General features: G+C 36.2%; 1 protein-coding gene across 1 annotated transcript in view; it reads right to left on the reverse strand.

Moving 5' to 3' along the window:
• Window positions 1-24,066, reverse strand: part of ADGRG6 (adhesion G protein-coupled receptor G6) — a 136,283-nt gene that overhangs the window by 30,447 nt on the left and 81,770 nt on the right. The window contains exons 6-17 of the mRNA XM_060168023.1: window positions 21,717-21,802; window positions 18,485-18,537; window positions 17,401-17,463; window positions 13,852-13,994; window positions 10,828-10,939; window positions 9,426-9,490; window positions 8,621-8,831; window positions 7,152-7,323; window positions 5,654-5,794; window positions 3,280-3,399; window positions 1,601-1,646; window positions 7-113 (exon numbers count right to left, since the gene is read on the reverse strand). Coding sequence (XP_060024006.1) covers window positions 7-113; window positions 1,601-1,646; window positions 3,280-3,399; window positions 5,654-5,794; window positions 7,152-7,323; window positions 8,621-8,831; window positions 9,426-9,490; window positions 10,828-10,939; window positions 13,852-13,994; window positions 17,401-17,463; window positions 18,485-18,537; window positions 21,717-21,802 — 1,319 coding nt within the window. The remainder of the gene's footprint in view (window positions 1-6; window positions 114-1,600; window positions 1,647-3,279; window positions 3,400-5,653; window positions 5,795-7,151; window positions 7,324-8,620; window positions 8,832-9,425; window positions 9,491-10,827; window positions 10,940-13,851; window positions 13,995-17,400; window positions 17,464-18,484; window positions 18,538-21,716; window positions 21,803-24,066) is intronic.

The raw sequence follows: 24,066 nt of genomic DNA on the forward strand, positions 1-24,066 counted from the left end.
CCCTACCATCAGAATCCCAAAGTGGGTCAGGTGGTTACACAGGCAGACCGTCTCGCTGGCGTCTGAATCTTTGTGTGCGACACATCCTGAAGTGTTCCAAAATCCAGAACCTTCTGTAGGAGGAAGTCAACAAACAGTGTGAAAATAACAGCAGGTCAGTCCCTTCTCTGTAATGGATGAGCTTTTTCCCTTGGGGAAATACGCCTCAGACCCTTCTGCTTTGCAGTTTATCTGTAAAATGGATACTCTCTTGAAAGCTGCTAATACACGGAAGAATTTCGATTCCTGGGATCATAGAATGTTAGTGCTAGGTGGGCAGTCAGAGGTTAGGTGGTGGTTTTCAACTGTGTTCTACTGAAGTGCTTCAGGGGTCTGCGAAAAATTCAGTTTTTACATTTTAATACATGTTAATATTTCAACATGTATTTTACTTATTTAAGTATATTTATATAATAGATTATATGTAATATAAATATATATTTAACATAAATATATTAATATATGAATTGATACATAATTTATTTATTTAATATATTTTAAAGTCAACTTCCATAAAAAGAATATCCCTTTTCAAATATGTTATATACTAACAAAGTCTCTAGAGATCAGCACAAGTTTTTACCCCCTTGGTCAATCTATATCTCTGTGAAGACATGAGAACAAAGGAGGTCAGCTTCCTTGGAACATGCTCTTATGTACAAAGCAGTCACGCACAGAGACAACTTACTACAAATGCCTTTAACACATCTTATCTGACTTTTACGGTATGCTATGGAATATGAACAACTCATATATTTGAAGGGTATTTTAAGACTACAAGGTGATATCATTTGTAACTATGTAGCTAGTAAATTAGGATCTTCTCAAAACTGCAACTAGAAACCAAACAACAAGAAAAACTTCCCAGCTAAGACTGGAGTATCAAAAAAAGAGGTTTGGGACACCGGCACTTGTTTGATTGGGCCACCATAATCCCACTGGGGAACCCCAAGGGAAGGTGACGCTTATAGGGCAGAGGTGGGCGGTTTTGCCACTTCCCTTCCCTTCACAGACATCTCCACACTTCACACCTAGTGATTACCCTTAATTCTGCCTTTCTCTCTTGACTGTCAAATGTCATTCTGGAGGCAGTTCAATTCTTTCAAGTAACATGCATCCATTATAACCAATCCTATAGTTACAATCCCCTAATATGATTTCCCCCCATAATCTGTGGTCTGGAAGCTGGATTTGAAATTGCAGGCCTTGTGCACATCAAATACCCTCCTCAGAAGTGTCCTAGAAGAATGTGGTCAAATGTACATTGACATTCATCTAGAAGTAGCAATAAAAATGTAAGCTATAGTTTATAAATAACTGAAATCAGAGGTGGTTTGTTTAAAAAAAAAGTCAAGTCTGCCTATTTCTTCTTGCAATGAAGAAAAAGTTACAGAAATTAGAATTCGCTTCCCAAGCTACCTAAACCAAATTTTGCAGCTCAGTTGCCCTCAAACTTACATTGTGACTCACTCTGATTTGGGATGGAATTAAAGAAAACGGGGGTGTCTAACAATGTTGAAAATTCAGTTGTTATTAAGACAGCCAATATTTTAAAACGTACCGTTTTTGTTCAGATCCCAGAAGGCACAGATGGGATGAGGCACAGCCTGTATTAACATAAGAACAAACATGTGAAATTGTGTTTCAAAGAAATAAAAAATCATACAATTTGAACATGGGAAAAGAGTAAAAATGCTAAGGTTTTCACAAAGAAATCGGTCATAATTAGTCACGGCAATACGACCAAAGAATGGCAGGCAGTTTAGGGGTTTGCTCTCACAGACTTCAAATGGAAATCAACTATAACTCCAGAGGAATCAGGTTACCATTTACCTGCAGATTACTAATTATGTCTCATCATAAAGTGTAATTCTCAGCATTTAGCAAGGCTCTTTACACTAAAATTTCACTTCATCTTCAAAACTCTCCTTTATGACTAGGTATGTGCCCAAAAGAACTGAAAGCAGGGACTCAAACAGATATTTGTACAACCATGCTCACAGCAGCATTACTCACAACAGCCAAAAGGTGGAAACAGCCAAAGTACCCATCAATGAATGAATGGATAAACAAAATGTGTGTGTGTGTGAGTGTGTGTGTGTGTGTATGCAATGGAATATTACCCAGGCTTAAAAAGGAAGGAAATTCTGACACATGCTATAATATGGATGGAACTTGAAAATACCAAGTGAAATAAGCCCATCACAAAAGGACAAATACTGTATGATTCCACTTATATGAGATACCAGAGTAGTCAAATTCATGGAGACAGTAGAATGGCAGTTTCCAGGGGTTGCGGGAGGGGCGACGGGAGTTGTTGTTTCATGGGGACATAGTTTCAGTTGGGGAAGATGAATAAGTTCTGGAGATGGATGTAGTGATGGTTGCAGAACAACGTGAATGTATTTAATTCCACAGAACTATACACTTAAAAATGGTTAAAATAGTAAATTTTATGTTATGTATATTTTACCACAATAAAAATTTTTTTATAGATGAAGGAGCTGAAACAAAGGAGGCCAAAGGGTAGAACAGGGAAGTCTCAGAGGTTTCGTGACAAAGCAGGGCTAATTCTTAGAAGACTTCAGTTCCAAGCCTTAGTCCTTATCAGCCAGCTCACTTCCCGCCTGCCTTCCTGCCTGCCTAATGGTCAAATCATGACTGGGACCCTCTATAAATCAGGGGAAAACTGTGGTTGGGCCATTTAAGACAATAAGAACCCCACATAATTTTATCAAATAAACAGATGACAGCAAGGGTAATGAAGCAAAAAAAAAAAAAAGCACAACATTTGCCAAGATTTTAGACAACTGCTAAGCTCCCAAAAAATGTCAACTCTCTTCTGTTTCTCCCATTTCCCTTCTGCCTTCCTAGTTTCAGTATTCTCTGACTTTAAAAAGACAACCAAAACCTTTAATGACACAACTGTGCATTTACATCTAAGTCAGCTGAAGTAATTATACGTTGTTTCTCAAAAGGTGTGACTCTTTCCTTCACTCTTACTCTCTTGCAGATGACTGAATCCTAGACAAGACTAACTCCCCCCATCCTACCCCTGCCCTGCCGCCACTGTTCACCAGGACATTACGGCACTACCTGACTAGCTGGTCTCGCCTTTGTGGAAAACTGCCCCCTGCAAAAAAAGTACTAGTTACTTCTAATCATATATTTTAAAAAAGGCCCCACAATTCTATCAAACAGTCTGCCTCTGTTCCATGGCTATTTGTAGCTTTTCCTTACCTGAGTCCTTGTATGTTTGATTTTAATTCGAACAGGATCCTTCAGATCCTGGATAGTAATGTTTCCAATACTGCATGCCATCACATAACTCACCAAGGTGCCTTTCTTGGTTCCTACATCCTTTTAAAGAAAAAAAAATTGTGTATTAGTCAGAAGTACACACTTTTATTTTATTTTGGTGCTCCAAAATAAGCAATCTGTCAGCACTTTTTACACTTAAGATCTTCAGTTATAGAACATCCTGTTTATAAGATCAAATTGCTAGCTTTCCTGAAAGAGCTCTGCTATTTCCCTTATTATAATAAATACATTGAGGGAACAGTATGAACCAATGCTGTAAGGCGATGTTCATAAAACTTCATTCTTCACTGTTGTGGCTGATGCCAGCCACTTAAAATCTGAAACAATGCAAACCCACAAATAATACACACTCATAAAAAGCTATGAAATCATTAGATCATTTCCCTATCCTAAAAAATAAATGAAGTTGTTTTCCTTTAGAGAAGTACCAAGGAAATATGGTGTGAAAAATAAAAATCAATTCATCTTTCATGTCCATGACAACAATCTGAGTGTTTACTAACGTAAACCTAGATGTAATTCTACCGGATTAAAGCCCCACCAGAACTTTTACCATCTCTGGCTGCACACTTGCCAGCATCTGTAGCTTCCACTTCAAAGATAAGGATGTCAGGAAATCAAATCTGTGCTGCAAAATGGCTGGGACCAGTAGACTGTTTCTCCAGCAAGACCATCACCACTTTCTCCTTCCCTTTGTGTTTCCTGTTGAGCCTCCTGAATTTCTCTACAACAGCTTATAAATCAGCTGTTTTGAAATAATACAAGATTCCTTAAATGTTACCTAGCTCTCAGAATCCAGAATATAGCTTTTTATTACTTTTGTGTGGTCTCTCTCAATAAAGTGGCTATGGCTTGGAGATACCCAGCCTTTCCTTTAAAAATACTCTTATGCTGTTCCCTGTGTGAGGGGAGTACCATAGAACGCTTACATTTTTTTCACTCTGCCATAAATTTACTTTAAAAACCAAACATATGTTTCCTAATAATGTCGCTGATTGGGAGATGCCAAAGGAGAAAGAAATGATCGCGTGAGAAGATGAGACTCAAAATGAAACTGTGACAGATTCTTACAAAGCTAAGACTTCTCCCAACTCCTCCGGCTGGGCTCCACCTCTCCTCTCAATGGCCCCCTCTCCCCCATTCACATCATCTAACACCTACTACATTTTTCGTATTATTATTATTTTGGCTGCATTGTACAGCATGCAGGATCTTAGTTCCCCAACCAGGGAAACCTCTGCCCCCTGCAGTGGAAGCGCAGAGTCTTAACCACTGGACTGCCAGGGAAGTCCTCTTGCATTATTTTTAAAGGCGACATTGTTATAAGCCTCAGATAACTTTAACAAATGCAGTTTTATGTGTTTGTAGCTATTAAATCCTTCAGAGCAATTGCATGTAATTACATTCTTAATCTGCTCAAAATTTTTATATAGCTTGTTCTTAAAGCATTTGCTGATAACATTTTAAAATTTTTGACTTAATTACTGTAAATGATTCCATGGTCCTCCTTTTACTTCCCTGTAGCCTCCTTTGCCATTCCTCTAAACATGACGTATGGCACAAGTCTTTTAAAAACATTTCTACTGGCTTTGAAACTTGCAGTTCTCTCTTACATAAGCCACACTGTTTGATATACACAGGTATCTTCAGTTTAATAGGTAACTTTTATTGAAAGGGCTCGGTGAAACTGCTCAGAACGGGTTGTACTTTCAAAGGCAACCAGAGGTCACCAGTGTTTGCTGGCAGGGGACTTTCTAGTATCTGGAAATGATGCCAATAAAAATGATAATATGTGCTCAGCACAATGCCACCCTACTCAGGGGATGTGGGAAGGCCAAAGGTCATTTGAAATACTAATGGGAAAACTGATTAAAGCCAAGAATGCTGCTCATTATGTAAACAGTGCTTCCTGCTGAATTAAAAAAAAAAAAACTTTCCTTTGGCACACAATTTCTTTAACTCTGAAGATCTAAATTGCTGGAGAGCGTAAAATACTTAACAAAAGAAATAATAAATAATAACTTCTCCACAAATTCCATTTCTAATTGTATCATGCAAGTCTTAATCTGATTTATTTAAAAACCTTAAATGAACACATCCTATTAATAAGCATATAATTATCTAAAATAAAATATTTAAACAGTTATGTTAAAATTTTTCAGTTTTGAAAATACAGTAGATTAATTTTTCTATACCTCTTGATACATTTTCAAGAAATCTGAACTTTTATCTTTCCTTTTGAGCAATGAAACTCAATTTACGATTGAAAAATAATAATTTAATGAACTCTTACCTGGAAAAGTCCAGTTTTATTGAAGAAAGTAAACTGTGCTCTTTTAACTAATACAGAATCTTCTTCACTCAGGTTCTCAAGCAAGTTTGGAGGCAAAATTACAGAAGCCAGTGGATCCATTTGTCCACTCTCAAAATCCATCTGTCATACACACAGAGTATGTCAGTTGAGTAATCATATTTAAATTGCAGTAATAACTTTACTCCACAGGAGAGTAACTGCCAGCATCAACTTGGCCAGGACCAGGGCTCCCCTTTACCTCTGCCACAGTCACTGCCCTCAAGGCTGAATCCCTTACAGACAAAGGCCTGGATCTCATTCGCATTTTGCAAATGGGGCAAAACGGGATATGCACCGACATTAACTAAACACAAACTGAGAGATCTATAAATCAGTTGCCATTTTCAAGTATAAGAATTAGATTTACACTTAATAGATTTTGAGCTTTTCTCAAAACACACTACCAGAAAAATAACTACCAGGAAAAAGAAAAAAAAAAAAAAGACGAGTTAATTTGTTTGCTGAGAATGAGTATCTTTGCATAGAGGAAGCAGCTGAAGTTTTCTGAACATTCTTGGGTACCATTTTTACTGAACCCACAGATCAGTCCAAAGAATGTTTTCCTGCAAATGGACTTGAAATGAGACGGAGGCTGACCACATTTTCACTCTTAAAATGTGAAATAGAATTACCCAAAAGAGGCTTTGGTCCAAAGTAGAAAAATAAGTTCTTCCTTATATTCAGATTTAAAAAAATATTCTATCTTGGTTTATCTCCACAGTTAAGAAGCGTTAAATGCCACTTATGTGTTCTCCCATGTCAAGGGCGATGCTTCAATCATTTCATTTGCCCACGTGGCTAACACTGTCTAGCACACAGTAGGAACTTGAAAATGATTTGCTGAAGTGTCACTTGAACATGTCAGGGAGGATCTCCATTAATCTGGCCCCAGATTTCGTGTTCAGCCTGCTTATCACTTGCCATTCCTAGCCTCTATACCATTGGTTCTCTAAGTACAATCCTCATACCAGCAGTACCAGCTATATCTGGGAACTTGTTAAAAGTGCAAATTTTGGAGATCCACTCAAGATCTACTAAATTAGAAGCTCTGGGGATGGGATCCAGCAATCTGTTTTGATAAGTCCTCCAGGTGATTATAATGTAGTTTGAGAACCACTGGCAAAGAGAATATACCATGCATCTTCCCACCTTCGTGTCCTTAATAAATGTCTTCTGATTGAACAGCTCCCCATACCCCACTCTCAATAGGGTGGCACTCACTCATAATTTAATGCTTAGTTCCACTATCACCTCCTGTAGAGGGTAAACTGAAAGTATACCTCCTCTCTGCATCCACATGTCTTATGGTTACTACTGCTGTTAACCAAACTTCGGACTAGCCTTCCACCCCTGGAACTAAGATGTCGTTGCAGTAGCAACTAGCAGATGATCAGATTTTAATTCGTCGAATCAATTAAAGAAACCACTGGCTTATTACCTGGAAATATGATTCATTATTGCTTGGAAGACCAATGCTAAAATTTGAAATTTCATTGGTCTCTGGGGACACAGATGATACTCCAAGAGCCAAATTCCGAGTTGTGATATTCACATGCGATGTGCTATGTAGGTCAATCTTGAAGGCCAATTCATCAATTGTTTTTAAAGCTCTAAAGAAATGACAAATAATACCACTGTTAAGTGACACATTTTAGGTACTTGCACACATGTGATATCCTGCAGGACAAAATACAAACCAAATAAAATTGTCCTTAAACTTTTTCATCTTAACATGAATACCCACAACATTCCCCCAAACCACAATAACATCAGTTAAAACACTGAATCGTGGTGATAAATTCATCCTCGAGAAATACATGCTTTAAGGAAAAGCAACAATTAAGTCATCCTAAACAAATATTCTGTTTTTCATCTGTTTTAGCCTTTCTTTCCTCATATGAAAAATACCCTTCCTACTTCATAACTGAGTGAGAATCAAAGGAGATAACATGATAAAAGTATTTTTTGAATTGCAAGGCCCTGTAAAAAAAGTTTATAATTGTTATGTGCATAAGGTAAGTTAGGGAATACATTTTAACAAAGACAAAATTTTCGTCAAAGAAATTTGGTTGAAAGGAAGGAAACAGAAAAAATTAAATATCTTAATACTAACACGCTAACTGATATAGTTGGATACAAACTGAATTGTGTAAAAATAGGTATATTTCACCCTGCCCTAGGCATTTTCATTTCAGAAGTATAACAGTCACAGAGGTGTGGCAGTTTTGTGTCACAGTCTGTAGGATAGTGACCTACAGCGACCAAGTTATGCCTAAAACATGTGAGCTGACTGTTTGCTGTCTCCTTTGCAAGCAAAAAGAAGTGTCATAAATTTATATATATATACTAGTATATATTTTGATTAACACCAGTTAACATTTTTCAGATGTAAACATTTTTCAGATGTAAAATGAAATACCAATTATGTCTTTTTTTTTTTTGCGGTACGTTGGCCTCTCACTGTTGTGGCCTCTCCCGTTGCGGAGCACAGGCTCTGGACGCGCAGGCTCAGCGGCCATGGCTCACGGGCCCAGCCGCTCCGCGGCATGTGGGATCTTCCCAGACTGGGGCACGAACCCGTGTCCCCTGCATCGGCAGGCGGACTCTCAACCACTGCGCCACCAGGGAAGCCCCCAATTATGTCTTTCTGGGACTATTTATATGATCTATCCAGATCGACAATCCCAATCAATTTGTAAATTATTTTCTCAGAAAAAAAAAAACCAAAATCAAAAACAGAACTTTGAAGTTTATTCTGTGAATGATCTTGCGGAATATCAATGGATCTTCTAGAGATTTAAATTATGAAAGCTGGGCACCAAGCATTCAGATCTGTGAGAAATTGTATAACAACATGTGTATCCAATAAATTTTACTCTCCAGAAGAAAACAAACAAACAAACTTACTCAGAAGAAGACTCAAGCAAGTCTCTGTCTGGACTGGTTAAGATATTAGAAAATATATTCATTAAAGTTGAGCCAAGCGTTATATCAATGTTTTCTTCTTTATTTACAATCCTTTTGACCTGTTCTACGATGCTGGTGATATTGGCTGAGTTTAATGTCTGCCCATCACCAGTTAAATTTAAAATCTGATTGGCAACTTCATTTGCTTCACCTAAAAAATGGCAGAAGAACAACATAGAGTTTTACCAGTGTATTATGAGCATTTCCAAGAATCCAAAACATAGTATGGTATTTCACTTCATAGTAAAGTAGTAAATCAGTTTTCCTGTGTGTACCCCTTACCACAATTTTAACAGGACAACAGTATTTCGTTATACTCAGAAACTAATTTCTCTCTTTAGTAAGACACAAATGGTGCTTTTAAGCAACTTAGGTAAGTAACTTGGAGGGACCAATATTCACAAATGGTTCTAAGAGAGATACCCCCAGAATCACTAAATAAGTATATATTTGCTGCTTAAAAAAATACATAACTATAAAACATTGATACAAATTTTAATTTATATATTCTCTTCTCCAAAATTTTATTACTATTTTTAATCTCCTACAGAATGAATAGAACAGAAAGTCAGAATGAGGCAAAATGGTATTTTCTATCTTAAGTGAGTGAAGCAATCATTTGCTTAGCTTTTAATATTATAGTGGTATCACAGAACAGAAGAACATGTTTGAAGAGGATGAAAACCGTGAAGCTCGAGGTCATCTCATTTTGCCTTTGAGAAATGAAGACAAATCTCTCACTTACTTGAGCAATTGGAGATATCAGGAGGACCCCAGTAAGCTAGAGATGTGTTGGCAGGGTCATGGTGACTATAAAACAAACAAACAAAAAAGGTATTGTAAATATTTGGCATAAATGACACTATAGCTGACAAAATTGCTTAATAATAAGCTTTAGAATTTCCCTTAATATCTAGGTAAGTTTCATTTGAAGATAAGACTATAATACATTGACATAAAACTCATATTAAAAGATCTTATTGGAAAAAAAATCAGGTGCATGCATCAGGGAAAGAAAATACTAGCAATAGCCTATTGTAACCTAGGCTACATCAGGTTACTAAGGTTAAAAGCAGAGTTGGTAACGTGGATCAAGTACTGCTTTAAGAACTTTCCAGATAAAATCTCATTTTTGATTTCACTTAACTCTGTAAAGCAGATTATAATCCACATTTTAGAGATGAAGAAATAGACTGAGCTAAATCAAGGAATTTTCCAAGGTCTCACAGCCAGGAAGAGGTAGAGCTACAATTCAAATCCATGTCCGCAGGGCTCTGAAGCCCCTTTCTTTCCTCTCCACCACGTGTCAAACCAAGCAGTGGGGGCAAAGTATTTCTATGTGGGCAGTTTCAGTGTATGAATTTCCCTGCAAGAAAACTCTAACTGAAGGAGGGTGGAGGGTGAGGAACTAGGTCTGACTTGTTATTCGGTGAATCCTCTGCAGTCAACCTGTCTGAGGTTTCCGTTCAATATTTAGGAAAAATCCACACCCTAACAGTCTCCACTAGCAGACTGCCCTAACCTGGATCTTGTCTTTATTCTCTTACTGTCTCTTTCCCCTTCCAACAATAACCACTCCAAAAAGTTAAAAAGACTCAGAATGTCAGATGTATGTTATGAGGCTGTGAGTTTGTTCATCCACACATAAGGTGCTTTGCTCTAGAACCACCCTCTAGTTTCCAAATTGCTCTGTCTTTCTTTGGAGAAGCCTAAATTAGCATGTTTCTTGGAGAGAGAAAAAAAAGGCTTTTCTTGGTAACCTACCTGTCTTGTCTTTACCTCACATGGATTTCACATACACAACAGAGATTCCCGCCCTTCTTTTCAATTAATATACACTGCACGGGAACTACGGTGCAACACCTGTAACCCTGGGAAGGTAGGTTACATGGAATTTGCTGGCAAGAGTCAGGGACTTCCCAGGTGGCACAGTGGATAAGACTCCGCACTCCCAATGCATGAGGCCCGGTTTCGATCCCTGATCAGGGAACTAGATCCCACATGCATGCTGCAACTAAGAGTTCGCATGCCGCAACTAAGGAGCCTGCCTGCCGCAACTAAGGAGCCCGCCTGCCGCAACTAAGACAAGGCACAACCAAATAAATAAATAAACTAAATAAATATTAAAAAAAAAGAGAAAGTATTACCATGTCCGTGAAGCATAGAAGCCCGGCTTCCCTGGACAGGGAGCACTGTATACAGAAGGTTGGATGGCTGGCCATTTATAGCCTTTGGGGTCCTCATCATCATGACATATACCTATGTGAAAATATGAGAAATATTAACCTATTTTTTGAAATTAGAGGTGCAAGATGAGAACAAGACAACAATGTTGGTAATTAGGTATTTATTCCATGCAATACTAAAATACTAGGTTTTTATGTTCAGAATTTGTAAAAGTTTAGAAGATATGAAAAATAAATGTTAACTACATTTCATATTTTAAATTACATGTTATAAAACTATCAAATTAAAAAACACACTTATGCAAGTATAAACATGAAACTTATAATATCATTCTAATGTAAATCATTAGTAGATAAAATTAGTAAAACAGGTTTATTAAAAAAAAAAACACACTACATAAAATGAAAACTGTCCTGAAAAATTCAAAATGTAATTTAATCTTTTTCAAAGGGGAAAGCCTATAAAACAGTGCCTCAATAGTGTTGTCACTGAGTTGCCAGCATATTTTATGGAAACATTTTCTAGCTGCTCTGAAAGCATATTTCACCTGGAAGTTTGCTGGGGGAATGACAAGAAGACACCTGTAGGCCACACATTGTACACACATGCCTTCATCTTCAAATCATCCCACCTGTTGTTTGAAAACTCTCCAGGCGAGTTTTATGACATAAATCACTCAGATTTTACACTTAAAAAATATCATAATAAAAGCACTATATCAACAGCAACAACAAAATCTCGTATTTCAGTACTGAAAAATAGTAAGTTACACTAAGACTACTGGGAACCAGTATTGTAGTCACCAACTGAACATTTAAATAACTTTCCCATTTATATTCTGAGTTTTTTTCCCAATTGGTGGAAATTTTTCTTCATAGACCCACTTGCAGAAGAACAATAAAGTATAGGATTTAAATTAAGTGGTATAAATTACTTGTCTAAGTAATTCCTCAGCCTCTGAGGACAGAGATAAGGTTGGTCCTCATGAGGCTCCTTTGCCACGTACAAACTACCATTCATCAAGCTCCTTCTCTGTGGAGACCCTGATGTGTGAAAGGGCAGCGTTTGGACTCTGCTCATCCCCAAGAAGCTCTGTTTATTAAATAAGCAAGCATTTTCTCACAAAGGCTCAGAAACTGCTGTTGTTGATGACGATAACGATGATTTGCATTCTTTAACCTCAACGAGTTCCTTATACATCCATCCCTCAGTATTCTCGAGGGACTGGTTCCAGGAAACACCCCCCTCAACACACACACACACACACACACACAAGATAACAAAATCCGAGGAAGCTCATGTCCCTTGTGTAAAATGGTGTAATATTTGCAATAACCTATGCACATCCTCCTGTATACTTTAAATCATCACTAGATTACTTATAATAACAAATACTGTGTAAAAGCTATGTAAATAGTTTTAAATATAATGGATATTTCAAGTTTTGATTTCTGGAACTTTCTGAATTTTTTCCCCCAAATATTTATTTATTTATTTTTTGTGGTACTCAGGCCTCTCACTGTTGTGGTCTCTCCTGTTGCAAAGCACAGGCTCCGGACGCGCAGGCTCAGCGGCCATGGCTCACGGGCCCAGCCGCTCCGCGGCATGTGGGATCTTCCCGGACCGGGGCACGAACCCGCGTTCCCTGCATCGGCAGGCGGACTCTCAACCACTGCGCCACCAGGGAAGCCCCCCCCCAAATATTTTTGATCCAAGGTTGGTTGAATCTACAGATGCAGAACCCGTGGAAATGGGGAGCTGACTGTAACTGTGTATGTTGACAAATTAGAGATGGGTGGTTTCTCACAGAAGCAAAGATGCCTGCTTCTTTATTACATTGTGATTCTGGCCTCAGCCATAATCCTGCTCTTAGAGGCTGAGGAATAGCTGCTTCCCCCACTTCAACCTCCTGCATGTGTGTATAAGGAAATGTGTCAAAGTTTCCCTTTCTTTTGAGCTCTACTAATATACCTAATCAACTGTCATCATAACATTAGAATGATAACGTTCTTTTTTGTTATCCATATTTTGATCATTTACTTTTCTAAAATATGCCCATCAAGCCTCATTTGTTTATTTATTCAGGTATTTAAGGGTTGGGGGATATGCTGGTTGCTGGGGGGAGGTAGGAAGTGAGGGTGTTAGAAAAATAAGATGTGTTCTCAAGCCAGGGGAAATTCCTGTTTAAAGAAAATGTATGAAGCTGTGGACAGCTTGAAGTGGAGTCTCCAAGACAGTGATATCTATTCGTACATGATGATGTCAGAAAAGGCTTCATAGAAGAGGTGACTTTGGACTGTCCTTAATACTATATAGTTGATCATCAGGTGGGCAGTGAGAGGAGAGGAGAGAAGTGTGGGGAAAGACAGAGAAAAGAGCACTGCACGTTTGGGGAGGTGCTCGAAGCACCACACCTGTGGCTGGAGTTTAGGATGTGAATGGCATCCAGGTGAGAACTGAATCTAGGTCCAGGATAACTCCCAGATTTCTGGCCTATTCCAGCAAAGACGGTGGTATCTTTAATGGAGACAGAGAACATAAGAGAAGAGGATGTTTTATAACACGAAATAGTCTTTTATAAGATTTACCTCATTAGAGATCCCAAATGCATACACACACACACACACACACACACACACACACACACACTCTTTATTCCTAAAGTTGAAGCCAATTCTGCTCAAGGTTATCTTGGCATTTTGCTCATATTCTTAGTATTTTCATAATAGGTTCCTAAAATAGGGTATAAACTTTCATCTGCCTCTTTCATTCCCTTGCATTCACAGGTATCAAGGTACTACCTTTCATGCTAACCTTGTCACCCATTTGTTAACAATGTCACCAACAGGATGAATTTCATCATCAGAAAAAAATAGCTTTAAATAAGCAAACACACAAAGGAAGAATATTTTTGTTGTTGTTTCGATTAAACCTGGATAGTAGTCACATAAAACACATATTATAAAAATATTAAAGGCACCTACCCAGTCGCCTCACGTTCACTCTGTGTAGCCTCAAGCCCTCATCCAGGGACTCATTATTTCTTAAGAGCTTCTGCTGAATGGTTCTTCCTTCTAAATCAGGATTGTTGGTAGCATTGTAAACTAGAAGGGCCAAAATCACCAACCTAGGAAAACAATTCCGATAGAATTGTTGGTGGTGCTATTGACCAGTTGGTTGGTTTTTGGGTGGAAAAATAGAACATTTGGATATGGTAGTAAGAGGGTGACCATAAAGTGCTGAGACTGAAGAAATATGCCAAGGCACTGAAAGACTTCTGCCACTGCACAAATTATAATGTTAAAAAAATCTCAATATGAATAGATTTTATAAGATACTGCCTGTATCATCTACCATATCATCCCATTTCTTTTGAGAAATTCTTTTAAGTAATGTTTTACAGCATACATGCAAGAAAGGCCATATTTGTGGTTAATTCCACATTGTTTCTTTAAAGCAAAAAATAGTTTTTCAAGAAAAATCAGAATTTCAACTAATCTGACTAAACTTTTAACTTTTGAAATTATTAAGTGTTATTGTTTACAAATACATTACAATTTCTCCAGAATTGTGATAAATGATTTTCTATCTCCATGAAGTATTTACTAGTACTTTGTACACTGAAAAGTTACAAAATAAGTACTTGAAATCCACTCAGTGATTGGTCAGCATATCACTGAAGAAGTTTATAGACTGCCTGACCCTGCATGTCTTTAAAAAGAAAATATCTCTATGGGAAGCAGAGACATATCCTAAAAGCCCCACCAAAACTTTGGTTCTACTATTTGAAGTAATATAATTTTCTCTTCTATTGTAATCACAGCTGTAGTCAAGAGCAGAAATCAAAAGATGCCCAAGTGAACTCAGGAGAACTGTGTTACTGTGAAGTCCTCAGTGGAGAGGCAGTAGCATATTTTATTTATGAAATTCTGTGGGTATCAGTATAAATGAAATAGAGTATTAACATATTTGTGATGCTTAAAAAAAGAAAAATAAGTGAAATATTTGCTATTCAAGGTTAGTTAAAAGTGGCCCTATTTTTTCCCTAACTATCTGTGCTAATCTCAAGGACAACATACTTCACAATTCTCATAATTCACTCTGAAAAGCTATTTATCTCTAAAATCATTTACTGCTTAATGTTCATATATGAGTCATATTTCAGGATGAGACAAACACAGATGTGAAATATAATGGTGAATTGTGATAGCTTAATAATTTGTTCAACGGCCTATTAAAAAAAAGTATCCCTTGATTAAATTATTGTTGGAAACTAACCTTTGCCACTCCAGTAACTGAGAACTTATAGTTGGGAATATGGCCTTTCACTTCCTTTGAATATTGAGAACACAGTACAATGTGGATGGTACTGACCCAAATTCAGCAATTCAAGAATGACCGTGCGTTTTCACAGGTCTTATCTGTGTTGCTTTCCTCTCTCATCCTGGAAACTGAAACTATTTTATGGTTCTGTAAAGTCCAGTTCTATCTGTTGTTACTATCAATTGTTCTTTATTTGAATAAACCAGTCTCTGCAGCTTTGGTTTCCTGTCTGCCTAGGTAATAGAGTATGATAGCATTATCTAAAGCTAGGGTCTGTGTTAAGTGTAACAATCTGATTGAAAGAAAAGGTTGGGAAAAAAGCGTGTGTGAAGACTAGTAGATTGTTGTTTGGACAAAAACTATGAGAGACTATAAAAGTTCATCCATGAACATAAAAGAAACAGCAAGCAGAAAGAAAGAAATGGAGGTAAAGCCAGTAAGAACAAATTTTAAAGCAATGCCGGAGTTCATACCAAAGAAAAACAAAATGTGTGGATTTTCCCATATACATTGTCTAAGTTCATTCTCCCTATAATTTTCTGTAAAATTACCCATTGGTTTGACAGACAGGAAACTGAGATTCCATGAACTTAAATGCTTTTTGAACAAGAGTTTCTAAGGTGCTGACATATATTCATGATGGCTGATTTTAGTATTGTCAGGCAGTAGAGGAATCACTTTAAGTGGGACTACAGCATGGCAGCACAAAGTCAGAAATCCCGGCTTTTCATATTGGTTGGTTGATCTTGGGCAATTCACTGGGTCTTAGTTTTATCACTGGTTGAAAGGGCAGGATGCTACCTGCCTTATCTATGTCAGGGAGTAATTGGGAGAGGGAATCCAATGAGCCAGTGAATGTGACTGTGCTTGGAATCATAAAGTGCTGTGCAAATGTAAGGAGACACTGCGATGAAGCTTACAATGAGGATGAGGATGATGATTATGCTTCCAAGAAGCATTGGTTTAATATATTTATACTTCTGAGAAATATGCTATTTGGCTCTTCTTATAAAATTGCACTGTTAGAATCTGAGTTTGAGCCCTCTGCAGAGGGTATACCATTGGAGATACCCTGAACTAAGGCTGCCACAACTGCAAGACAAAGTGACCAGCAAAGCGATCCAGATAATTGCTGGATCCATTATTCAAGGCTCAATATGATCTAGCAGTAAGGTTTGGAAAAAAGAAATTATTTGCCTAAATAGAGGAGAAAAGTCCTGTTACCATCAAGAATACAGTGTTAAAATACATTAAATACATTATTTGTTCTTTAGATCACAAAGGAAAAGGAACAATTCCAGAAAATAAAAAACAACTTTCCCTAACCAGGTGGCCCAATCCAGTCTGTTGAATACTTACAGAAATAAGTTTGAAATATAATCTTAAAGACGTGTTTTTCTAATGCCGAATAGAAAAAGAAAAAAAATAAGAAAACTCTCTAGTCAACTCTGATATGAAATTTTATTACTAGCTTCTTATAGTAAGAATGTATCACCTGAAAAGAGATGTATTCCATCATTATAGTTGTAAATACATAATATTAATTCAGTCAATTGAAACTGAGTAAGAGATGTGAACTTTTGCTTTTCAACTAATATTTTTATTCTGTGGAGATGCAATATATCACCTGAACACAACTACATTTATTTCATGTAGGAGCTTACATTATTTTTTAAGAACAGTTGGCCTTTAAATGCCAACTATTACATATGGTGAACATATCCATTAAATTACCTGCCTGCATAAGTCATGACCTTGATATAAATTTAAAAATGAAGACTTCAGAAAATTAGCCGATGGCTTTGAATGTTGAAAATATTTCAGCATCTATCACCCATATTATTAGATGCTATTGTACATAAGTACCTTACTTGAAATAACACTATAATTATTTTCTTTCTTTGAAGGTCTCTGAAATTTCAAATAAGAGGTAATTGGTTATCATAAACTGGAAATACTAAAACTAACAAATGTTCTACTTCTGAATTATTTTTTATCAGATGTACATTTCTACCCAGTCTGCTATATTACAGTTTTAACTACAGGAAAAAAAAAGAAGACTGTCCACTAGAGATAAAGACATAATTTAAATGTGCCACTGGATTGAAATGTTTCTCTCCTACTGCACTGATTTCATTTCTCTACCAGACAGTCAAAGCAGAGAGCAAGAGAAAGATGTTACATTTTCTGCAAGACGTTGCCAGCGTTACCTTTGATCATTCACAATGCTTCTCCTCACTTTAATCTTGTCCTCTCCAGTGCTCAGGTGAAAACTAAAAATACAAATAAGTACATTCATTATCAGCTTCATCTGCTGCACGATCAACAACAAAATTTGAGGACGTGAGAGAAAGAGGCAGAAAGGACATTCTAAGTCAGTGTTTGCAAATGTGTGTTCTGAGGTCCTAGTTCTTTCATATGCCTGAGACGAAACAGCTCCGTGGTCAAATAAAGCTTGACAGCTACGTGCCTTCTCTCTCTCTCTCTAAGATTCATGATGCATATCAGTACACGAAAGAACCTGAGATGCTTGGATATACAGAAACTTGCTTCAGTTTGTTTAATAATTTAGCTCCTGAACTAATTTGACTTTTTGATCCCTTTTTCTGTGTTATTACATCTCTTAGGTTCACAGAAAACATGTTTAGGGTTCATCAAATACACTTTAGAAACTAATTTAAGTATAAAACTGTAAAAACAAGGTGCAGAGGAAGACAGGTGAATGACAATATCTGCTAGAGATTCAGTGGAGTGTTTAAATAGAAGATTAGTGAAAGATAATTTTGAAAGGCCAAGTTGCAATCAGACTGTAGATGTCTTATCTTGTAGAAAAATCGTCTCCAAACTGGGGTGCATGCAACCCAGGGGGTGCTCTAGATGATCTACTGGGGTGTGAGAAGCAAGTAACAGAACTTCCATTTATATTTAATTATCCTCGCAGTTTATGATACATTATAACATAATATATTGGTTAAGTAATATACACACATGCATATATACAATTTATTTAAAATCACAAATATATTTTGGAAGTACAAACTACATTTTAAAAAATGATTGTAATCTACAATCAAAATTTTTAAAACCACTGCTGCATCATTGAAGCTTTTTGTGCAAAGAAATGACATAATATAGAGTTGTTTTAGAAAGATTATGAATATGGTGTGTGTGTATGTCTGTACTTACATGTATGTGTGTGCAGGAATAACCAGAGAGAGAGGGGGAGAGAGAGAGGGAGACAGAAGTATTAAATTAGACACTACTTTTTATTTCTCAATTTATTCTGTCATTTACCTGATATTAACCACATAAACAGTATAGTTCCAATTCTGGAAGGTTGAATTGAGCTGAAAATACAATAGAAAAGGATAAGTTTGAGTAATACTTTTAAATAGTTAAAAAAAAAATTTAAATCCAGTTTCTTCTCTCCCATAAAGTGTTACTGAAATAAGACCCTGGGAAAATTCCGAAGAGCTAGAGCAGTGAAAGAAAGTACAGATAACAGTTACTAGATCACTGTATGCCAAGAACCTTACAAATGTTATTTCCTTCATTCTCACAACTAATGAGATAGGTATTATCTGCACTGTCCTCCTACCCACTACACAAAGAAACTGAGCTTCACAGAGATGAAATAGCTTGACCAAGCTGCAACTAAGAAGTAGCAGATCCCAGATTGGAACCCAAGTCTTGTCTGTCTGCAAACACTATACGTTCGTCTCCAGCCCCTATTATAAAGGGCTTTCTCTGTAATGGGCCTTCAAATTAGCTGTAACACTGAAAACTTAGCTGCAATAGGGTACACAGGGAAGATGAGCACAATACACACCTTCCATATTCTTCATCCAACAATCACTGAAATGCATTAACATGTTTTTCTAGCAATTACCATGTCAGAAGAATATTAGTAGTAAGAAAAATTATAAGTTAACAATATAAACCTTTAAAAAAACAAAAAAGTTCAACATTATGGGGAACTGTGTTCTAATTGTTATGTGGTCATTTAAAAATTTTTATGGGTCTCAGCACCAGACGTTTTAATGAAGCAATGGATTCCTCTCAGTATAAATAAAAACCCCCCATATGCATTGTCTAACACAATCACAGACCACCATTTCTTTACTGACACTAAATTCTCTTACTTATGTATCTCCTCCAAAGAGTTTTTTAGGTCTTGTTTCATACACACGTTTAGCCTTCCTTGTAAGCATTTTTAAAATGAATGTAAATTCTAGGAAATTCTGGCAAGAAGTATTAAATTATTTTTAAATTATAAATAGTAATAATATGAAACAGTATGAAATAGTAATAATATGAAACAATAATATGAAATAGTAATAATATGAAATATATTTTCCTGTTTCCAAATATCTGCTCTGGTATCTTACACCTTAAGGGACAAGTGTCCATTAAAGTTTAGCTTCAGATAAAAATGATGTTATGTTGAAAACCATGCATGAAATAAATATAAATGTAAAATTATACCTTGTCTAAAGCACAAACTTTCCAATGAATGCTAATTTACAGAATTAATAATATTAGAAGTGGTTCCTTTGAGAATAAAAATAAAGAATTTTATATTTTGACTAACACAGCATTGTAAATCAACTATTTTTCAATAAAATAAATTTAAAAAATAGAAGTTTTATCTTTTGAAAACATTCTGACTTTAAAAAAGCAGAGAGAAGAATGCTGGAAAGAAAACAAGATGCAAGATTATACTCATTCAGTAAAGCCCTTTCTTGCCTTTAAAAATAAGACTATGTTTTCCTACCATTCTTCAAATATCTATCTATATCAATATCTATCTACATATAAACATATATATGTATGTATAAAGTATTATCACCACTACCTCTTATTGTATGGTTTAACTTTCTTTTGCTACCAAGGACACACTTATTAGACAGCTACCATGTACGAAAACCCATTTTTCTTACTTCAGAATGTATACCCAAATGACAAATGACTTTTTCCACAAAAGTTGTCTGAACTGTAGTAGTACATAAAAACAGTACATGGTCTCACAGTATGCTGTAGATAGGAAATAAAATAATAGAAAAAATAGAAACCTATGGAAAGTTAAATTTTTGATATTGTTATAGAGAAGAAGAAAAAATTTTTAACCCTTAGGCTGTATTTGTAAGAAAAATAAGAAAATAAAATGCTTAGGGTTTTTTTAACTGGAAATTACCAAAATTTTAACCAATAGAATGCTGGTTAAATAAATTATAACCCAAATATCCATCAGCAGAAAACTTGTTAAATAAATGACTAGAGAGCCACATAATGGAATATTGTACCCTGTTTTTTTAAAAAACGATAAGGACAGTCTCTGTGTACTGATACTGCAAATCTGGCAATAACAAAAATAAGTACAGTGTGGAATGGTGTGTGCAATATGCTACTTTTAATATAAAAAGGAAAAAAAAAAGGATGTATAGTCATTTTCTTTTACAGTCACAAACAAATTCTTGAAAAACCCAAGAAAAACTAACAGTGATTTCTATGCAGACAGGTTGGCCTCCAGGCAGATGAGTGTCAAGGATGGTAAAAGATATTCATGATATATCTTTTTATATTTAGTGGTTTTTGAATCAAACACTCAATTAAATAAAAAAATAAGAAATGTATTTTTAAAAACAGTGCTGAACAAATGAATGAATTCACTGCTTGTTCCAGCCAACACCTGAAGATAGGGCCCATCTCCCAGTCTCTGTGGGAGGATAGGAGCCTAAACTCGATAGGCACCAGTTAGCAACCCCAGAAGGGTTTCTTATGGACCAACCACCCTTCCCACTTTTTTGTAATTTTTCACTTTCCTGACTCTGTTCAAGTCCCTACCATTCCTCCTCCCTCCACCCTCACTGTTCCTTTAAAACCCCCAGTCACCTCTGCACAAATCAGAATGGGGCTCAGCACGTTCTCCTACTGTCAGTGGTTACTGAATAAAACCTGCTTTCACTGCTTTAAAAAAAACAGAACAGGGCTTCCCTGGTGGCGCAGTGGTTGAGAGTCCGCCTGCCGATGCAGGGGACTCAGGTTCGTGCCCCAGTCCGGGAAGATCCCACATGCCGCGGAGCGGCTGGGCCTGTGAGCCATGGCCGCTGAACCTGTGCGTCCGGAGCCTGTCCTCCGCAACGGGAGAGGCCACAACAGAGAGAGGCCCGCACATCGCAAAATAAAATAAAATTAAAAATAAATAAATAAAACAGAACAAAAACAAAGTGCTGAAAATGTATGGATATAACAGTAAATAAACATACCTCTCAAAACACTTTTCCATTTGTGAGGCACCTTTCTTATTTGACATAATAGTCTATTAGGCTCTTTCTTGTCCTTATTCAAATGTATCTCTCTTTCTATTCAAAAGTGCAATCTCACTTATATATCTATACATACATTTATAATGAATAGTATCTATGTTTCAGTATGATCTGTGGATTCAGTTAGACAGTAGAGTCTTTTCCAGATTTCCAGAGATTAAAGTCTTAAAGCCAATAAAGAAATTTTACAATTCACTTACCCATTCGGCCACCTTGCTCTGTACTTTTACCTCGGGGTGATGAAGGATGTTTTGAATCTCTATGAAAATTCTATAAATAATTCCATCTGTCCATTGGAAATAAGATTTAGTCCATTAATTATATTTTACAGTCATATACTTATCAACTTACACTTACAAGGACATGATTTCATACAACTTAAAAGAAATGCCTTCTACATAGGTACAGAAAATTTACAAGATATTTTAACTTCATTCTCATTGACCTTCGCAACTTTTTAGAAATAGTTATCATTTAGTTTACTCTTATGAAGTCATTGCTTCTAAATTATCACCTGCATATGTTTCTTCATATTTTTTAATTCTATAGAATTCTATCTCCTGTATGTAAAATGGTGATTTTTCAGGTACAATTTGATTTGTTGTAACAAAAAATTATCCTTTTTTCTATATTACGAAGAATGATAGTTTGGAACGTGAAAACTTGAGTAAGATGATGGGCAGAACTTAATTTGGAAAAAAAGAACAGGCATCACATATTTTTGGCCCACAGCCCCTTATCCTCTCTGTCCTCTTTCCCCTCTTCACTAAAGCAATTACTTCCATTAAGTTATTGGGTTGTATTTCACCAGATTTTTAATCAAAATTCTATAAATGTAGTCATTTGTATCAAGTAAAGGGGGAAAAAAGAAAGAATATTTGCAGATGGAATTTTAACTGGACTCACTTGCTTTTAAAAGAAAATCCTATGTCAGAAGGAGGTTCAGCTTTTTTTTGGGGGGGTGGCAGGGTGCAATCTTTAAAGTAGTCTGCCATATATATATATTTTTGAAAATCAAACTGACCAGCCAGGGTTTGCTAAATCTCTCTCTATGTGTGTTATAGGGTACCTTACTAAAAGTAGCTAATGAGAAAAAAAATATTTTTAAAAATGGTAGGTTATATACAGAAAAAAATATTGATTGTTCATTATTGTCAATCAATCATCTACCTTCATGCTTACAAACATGAGAAAAATATGCATAGAAAATGCAAAAGTATATAATTAAAACAATGGGAAATAGATTTAATGAAGATTTGGGGGAGGCAGTAGATAAAAGTACAAAAGTATGCCTCTGGGAACTCCCAAATCTACCAAAATGCAAATTCCAGTCATACTCCTAAAGGAATGTTTTTCCACTACAGGGGTCAGAAACTCATGCTAAAATAAATTGCCGCTCCCAGGTATAATAATATAAATCTATGAAATTGGTACAAGTCCAAGGATATTTAGTTTAATTTATGCATACTATTATTCCAGCTTCTAAAACTCTTCAGGTATTTTAATGATCCTGACCTCATGGTCCTTTAAAAAATATTCTGAATGAAAAATAATTCCAGGTGTATATTTAAAATAAATGATAATTCAGACCAAAAAACAAAAAAAAACCTTTTTACACTGTAGCTCTCATCATATCAAATCATGGACATTCTGAATGAACGAGAGGAAATTCAAGTTGCAGAAGTCCAGGATTCTATATTGATGTCAGGATCTGAGGGCTATTTTGGGCATGTTACCCGGTGCCAATAAAGTAAGTGACAAGCTACCACTAGATGGAGACCTAAAGCATGTGTTTATGTTAGGAGCTGTATTCCTTCCCTCTCAGGAGAATCCTGCAAAATACTAAAAATCAGTATTTTTAATCATTCACATTTCTGAAAGTTTATGGAAGCATCCAAACGCTTAAGATGTTTTTCTTTAAATTTAAAATATTTCCACACTTTTTTCCCAATTCAGTTTTTATAAATAAGAAAGACATTACATATCAGAGTCAGCCTAAATCAGTTTATAAATATATGACTCTCTCTAGAGTCACACTGCTTATGCTAAATAAAATATGTGAGTATACCAGAGAACCTACTCCTAAGTGTTAGAGATTCTCCGGGGCTGTGGATCGTTTTCCAGTAGTCTCTCTTCAGAAGCCTCAGAATGAGGTATATATATATATTTATATATATATATATTTAGCAAAAATTATTCAATAGTGTCTACTGGTTACACTTATTTAAACTTTTTGGATAACGTAGTCAACAAGTAATCCTAGGAAATGTCCAAGAATGAACTGTCAAAGCAAGATAAAATGTCCACTGGAGGGGACATTTTGGACTGCAGTGAAATAATTCTCTCAAGCATTGACATTACAGAGAACACACAACTAAGATACACTGATGCAGGCTTTTCCCTGTCCTCCTAGTAGTCAAGTTGCCTTCTCCTATAGATGTAACAACTCACATTGTGTCTCAGTAGAAAAGCTATTCACAAATCTTCATATGTTCCAGACACTTCAAAAGATGTATTGTCCTAATAATGACATCCAAGCCTGAAGAATTT

Source organism: Lagenorhynchus albirostris, chromosome 12 (assembly GCF_949774975.1).
Source record: "Lagenorhynchus albirostris chromosome 12, mLagAlb1.1, whole genome shotgun sequence".
Taxonomy (NCBI): Eukaryota; Metazoa; Chordata; class Mammalia; order Artiodactyla; family Delphinidae; genus Lagenorhynchus; species Lagenorhynchus albirostris.